Here is a 5,654-nt window from a genome sequence, read left to right on the forward strand (position 1 = left end):
GGATACCATGATATATCATGCGCTAAGGTGTGAATTCGCCCTTATAGTATCGATGAATCAATCTTATGATTGGCCATTTGCAAGTCCAATCAGGACTCGTAAAGCCGTATTCACACTAGCGGTTGAGATTGAGATTAAATTGGGATTTGACCAATCAAAGCAAAATTTACTAAACTTGATATTAGTTATTTTTCTTCTGGTCAAATTTCAATCCAATCTCAACCTCAATCGCTAGTGTGATTACGGCTTAACACCGGTCGCGCTTTTCTAATAATCTAGGACTCTAGTGTAAACTAGGTCATTGACAATACAATTGTATGTATGTGTATATACAAGTGCGTTTGGATGGACAGCTAGGGTTGTGCATCTACGTATAAAATATAATACTCTACGTTTACGTGTAGACAACGTAAATTATTGTAAAACTGTCATCTATGTAGACAGTCAGTAGACTATATATTTATTCATTTAATAAATACATATAATTTAACATTTATATAAAAAAAAACTACCATTTGAGTAAGAAAACTCTGGTTGCATTCTTAATCTTAATCTCGTAGTTAAATTAATGTTCAAAATACATCAAGAATATCCTAAAGATGTGGTATCTTTAGTTTGTTCCTATGATACATTTTGGACATTTCTACTGTGGGTAGATGCTGCTTTATAATTTAATTCTTTTATATTCTATACATTAGTGATACAATTTACAATAGTCTACGTAATTTACAAGTCTAGATTGTCTACTGTAGCAGAAAGATCGTGTAAACATCACGTAGATTTCCACGTAAATAATCCGTGTAGACGTAATCTTGAAATCTACGGCACAGCCCTGGGTTTGGACAAGCCCGGATGTTGCGCGTCGTTGCCGCCGTCGTGCCAGATAAAACTTGATTGGTCGATATCCCCCGTCGATACACCGCGACGCGCGAGTTTCCGGCCGCGCGTGCGCACCAGCGCCGCGTGAAACTCCCGCGCGGGTCCTGGCATCGCGCGACTCGCTTGGTGGAGAAGAGAGACAGGACAGGAAGAGGTGATCTCGAGGTGCACAATTGGCGTATCGACCGAGCACACATCGAAACACATATCGTCATCGCGCGGCGCCCAGTGACGCGTTGGCGGCGTGTCGCCCGCGATCTCGCGGAACAACAAAAGGTACGTAGGATTATGATGATCGATGAACAACGGTAATCGATATCGAAGTCGCGCGCCAGCGGCTTCCCCGCGTTTCCACCACGTCGCAATTCCGTGTGACGATAACGCTCTCTCGTTAACTCTCTCTCCCTCCCCTCCCCGCCCCTCCCTCCTTCCCCCGCCGCCGCTGCCCGGGTTGGCCATATTGTTAGCCGTTGATAAATTCACGGGATTCTCGTACCGACTGGTAAGCTGATAGCTTTCGGCATCGCGCGGAATGTCGCGACGCATTTTCGTTCCGTTCTGCCCGACGCGTCCGAGGACCGGAGACGCGCGCGAGAAAAAAATCCGGTCGGCGGCCGGCGTCGTGCGGAAGGAATTGCGCGCGCGAGAGAGAGAGAGAGAGAGAGAAATCCGTAGGGCGACGGTTCTCGGGCGCCGCGCCGATCGACGTTGCGCTCCCGACGAGGTGCGACGCGCGAAGAAAACGGGCACGCACAACCTTCACCAACCCTCTTCAGATGTGCCTTGCTCTCGTTTTCCCGTATCTTTCGTCTTCCTTCTCTCTCTCTCTCTCTCTCTCTCTCTCTCTCTCTTGGAGCCTATTACAATAGCCGTAAATATCGTAAAAATTGATCGGTCGTACGGTCGAATGTGAGGAGAACAACCCAACCGTGATGGGTCAATTTTGTGGCTTACGACTATGTGGAGTAGGCTTCGGTCCCGCACGACGCTTCGGCCTTCGATTGAGAATCGCGCGGAATTGTCCGTCGGCATGTAGGACGCGCAACTGTTTCTCATAGCGTTGGTTAATAATTATCTTACAGATGTATATGATAATATTTTTGCGCTGCTTTTCACGTTTCGCGTTGTCTAGTCCTGGTACATTAACCTTTCTGCCTCGAAGGCTGAAAAACTGCTGTTGAGAAAGGTAGCCTACCAGTGTGTACCTTTACCGTGGACGCGGATTACGTTTGTAATCTCCGTACGAATTGCTTAAGTCGACGAAGAAGAAGCTGACGGTATCGAAGATTCAGGGTTGGGTAGGGTAACTGGCCCTATTAGTGTGCCTGTACGTTTTAATGTGCTTTTATATTTAAATAAGTCATAAAAATAAACTGGTATAAATAAATAGACAGTGTTTTTTTTTTATTAAGTCAAAGTATTAACTTAATGAAACACTTTGTCTACCAGTTTTTATTTCTACCAGTTTATTTTTATGACTTATTTAAATATAAAAGCACACTAATAGGGACAGTTACCCTAGTGTTAGTTAAAAAGATAAAAGTTAAGTTAAAAAGTTAAGTAATTTTAACTTAGTTACATTTTAGGCTCTTAACTTTTAACTTAATTTAGTTACATTTTAACTATTAACTTTTGATCTAACTTTCTTGAAGTTACATTTTTAGTGCTTCTTGTAAACCCAAAATAAAATACATATCCAAATTAGTATTTTCAAATTCAAATTTGAAAACATACATCAGGGCAATTGTAATAATTTAATAAATATAGTCTGGCCGCGGGAAGGAATCACTGTTCGCGGATCTTCTGTGCATTAAATCATGTTGGAAGAAATCCTTCGAAATCGGTCCTCTTTCCGTGGCTCGACAGAAATAAGTATAACAAATATATACTTTATTTAGAAATCCTAAAATTATAAAATGAAAAAAATTTAACTTTGTAGCACCAACATCCTGATATAACTGTTGCATTGGCCCATCTTATTCATTGTGAAAAAAATTTAACTTTAACTTTTCAATTTTTTTTATTAACTTAACTCAGTTAATTTTATTATGGATTAACTTGTATCTTAACTAAGTTAAATTTTTAGCCTGTTAACTTTAACTTAACTTACTTAAAAAATATATATATTAACTTACCCAACCCAGCGAAAATTTAATTGATTAAAAAGTAAAAAATTATCGATTTATAAAATTATAAAAAAAATTTTATAAGGTATTTTGAATTTTATAAACTAAATTGAAAATACAAAATTTCTACTGTAAACAAAATTAAATCTTCCTTTGTTTAAATATACATATAATAACAAAAAGTAAATGAGATAAATAATTGAATAATATAAGATATAATTGTGGTAATATGCTTAATGAATATGAAAGGTGTTGAATAAGTAAAAAAATCAAAAGTACATGTATACAATAAATGTTACAATGTTATGCATAAGTAATGTCAACAACAAAATTGTGGTCTATATCTTTTTTTATTTTTGTAATAGTAATGTCACATTGATTTAATTTATTTTTGTATTTTTGGTACAAGCTATTTTGGTGACGGCTATTCGTGTGTGATCCATGATTTTTTCATAGGAATTTTTCAAAAGGATTGATTTACCACTTATTTTTACTCATCTTCAATCTTGATCTTGTAACATAGAATATCCTATCTCTACATTTATGTGTTTGTTTTTTCAGACGCAATCTTTACAGGTGTTGAAAAATGGAATTATCATCAGAAATATTGGAGACCTTAGTTATGAATAACAAGGACGTTATGGAGGTATTGAAAGACCAAAATATTACAGAAGAGAATATCATATTTGAATCCGAAGTGACCGAAGATTCTGAGGAAGCGGAAGAAATAGAAGAAATTATAGAGATAATCGAGGAGGTCGAGGAGGAAGGCGATGAGACACCTCTGGATGATAACGCCTCGGATAAGGACAAGCCAGCAGATGCAAAGGGTACTGAAACGGTTGAAAGGACAAAGAAAAATGACAAAGCGACCAGTAAAAACATAGAGCTCTACAGCTTCGAGGAGGAGAATTCAATGTTTACCTCGCAATTAGAAAAAGAACCAGCCAAGAATGTAAAAAGTAGCACCCAGAAAACTTCTAAGAAACAAGTTATAAACTATGACGTTGACGAGGATTGGCAGGATGAGGAGCTGGAGCGTGTGGATGCTATAGACAATAATTCCGAATTGACGGATAATCGTGCGAACTCTTTACGGACACAGGCTGACAAGAAGCATGTAAATAATCAAACTGTCTTAATTCAATCAAACAAATTAGATTTAAAGACCCACGGGGATTCCACGGGGAGAGCAGACAAATCTCGAATGGACGGGAATAAAGTGAATAATATCGAGGACGACAACGAGTCGACTCAAGAGATAGTGAAAAATACGGAGAACAATCTGTTGTACACTGTGCTTGGGACAAAGAAGCAAGATTCTTCCGCTAAACAACAACAGCAAGAGAAACTCAATGATCAATATGTTAAAGTTAGTATATATCTGACGAAAGTACCGCGAAGAAATTTTTTTTAAATATTAACAAGCAATTGTGTTATTTCAGATGGAACGACTTGAAGCGAATACTATACCAGTCGAGGGTACTATTTACTATGAAGGAGACAACATGGAGACACTGTACGTAGCGCAAGCCATCGACGATAATGAACAATATCAGTATGATAACGCGACGATGGAGCAAGATGAGCAAATGTCCTGGGAAGTAACGAATTCCGAGACTAATCAAAATCAGGAAGAAGATAATTCTCAAGTAAAGAATATAACATTTATGTTCTGCACGAAAAAAAAAAAAATAGTTTCTTATGTATTAACAGCATTAGCTAACAACAATTTAATCGAAAATAATCTTGCTAATTCAATGATAGCTTTATTGAAACAAATACATCGTGCTCTTTTTTTTTAACAAGATGTATTATTTTTTTCATTAATGTCATTGAATTAAAATTATTATTATTTAATACATCCTATATTAATACATCATTTTTTTGTGTATTACAATACACAACAAGAATGATATATTAATATAGTCTAATTTAAAATATCTTAATTTAAATAATAATTTTAATTCAATAACATTAATGGAGAAAATAATACATCTTGTTAAAAAAAGTGTATTGTAATACACAAAAAGAATGATGTATTGATATAGTCTAATTAAAAATAATATCTTAATTTAAATAATAATACGTACATGTAAATGTAATACGTTACATATAAATATATTATACTTGTTTTTGCTTTTTCAGGATCAAATATTTTTGCATGAAGACGAAGACGGTCAGTTGTACTTCAAGGATGCTAGTGGAACTCTGCAACCGGTATACTTAACCGAGGATGGAAATTACGCGATTGCTGAAAACAACGATGATAATACCAACAAAGAATTGCAATCTAAATCTCATCAGAACAATAGTACAATCGAAGAGGAGACTTTTATTTTGCCCGATATAGATTCATCCACCTATAAGACCACTTCTAATAAACAGGTATCATTTATTATACAATGAATTTATATACAGGGTGTCCCAGAATTGGCGCATTCGGAGTACAGGACGTTATACTTTGTGCTAAAAGGAACAACTTTTTCCTTTAGCAAATTTTGATCTGACAAGTAATTTTGTCAGGAGAGCTGGTTAAAGTTAACGAATAATCGCTTTTATCCATGCGGCGCTCAGGGTCGGCGCGCGCTCCTCCATTCACTTGTTCCTAATCCTTGGCTAATATTTACAAATAATGTCTTAAGATAA

General features: G+C 36.6%; 1 protein-coding gene across 1 annotated transcript; it reads left to right on the plus strand.

Annotated features, from left to right (window-relative positions):
- Nucleotides 1–1,064: 1,064 nt before the first annotated feature.
- LOC105458807 (protein PFC0760c-like) lies at nucleotides 1,065–5,414 on the plus strand. The gene is made up of 4 exons (XM_011704361.1): nucleotides 1,065–1,155; nucleotides 3,567–4,377; nucleotides 4,451–4,657; nucleotides 5,154–5,414. The coding sequence occupies exons 2-4, from the start codon at nucleotides 3,592–3,594 to the stop codon at nucleotides 5,412–5,414; spliced, it is 1,254 nt and encodes a 417-aa protein (XP_011702663.1). The 5' UTR covers nucleotides 1,065–1,155; nucleotides 3,567–3,591.
- Nucleotides 5,415–5,654: the final 240 nt, after the last annotated feature.

This window comes from Wasmannia auropunctata, unplaced genomic scaffold (genome assembly GCF_000956235.1).
Source record: "Wasmannia auropunctata unplaced genomic scaffold, wasmannia.A_1.0 LD334306.1, whole genome shotgun sequence".
NCBI lineage: Eukaryota > Metazoa > Arthropoda > Insecta > Hymenoptera > Formicidae > Wasmannia > Wasmannia auropunctata.

Bases quoted from the DNA above. Each gene is read 5' to 3' on its own strand.
- LOC105458807 (XM_011704361.1), top strand. From the start codon at position 3,592: ATGGAATTATCATCAGAAATATTGGAGACCTTAGTTATGAATAACAAG. The intron at 4,378-4,450 runs GTTAGTATATAT...GTGTTATTTCAG, and splicing joins TCAATGATCAATATGTTAAA to ATGGAACGACTTGAAGCGAA. The intron at 4,658-5,153 runs GTAAAGAATATA...TTGCTTTTTCAG, and splicing joins AGGAAGAAGATAATTCTCAA to GATCAAATATTTTTGCATGA.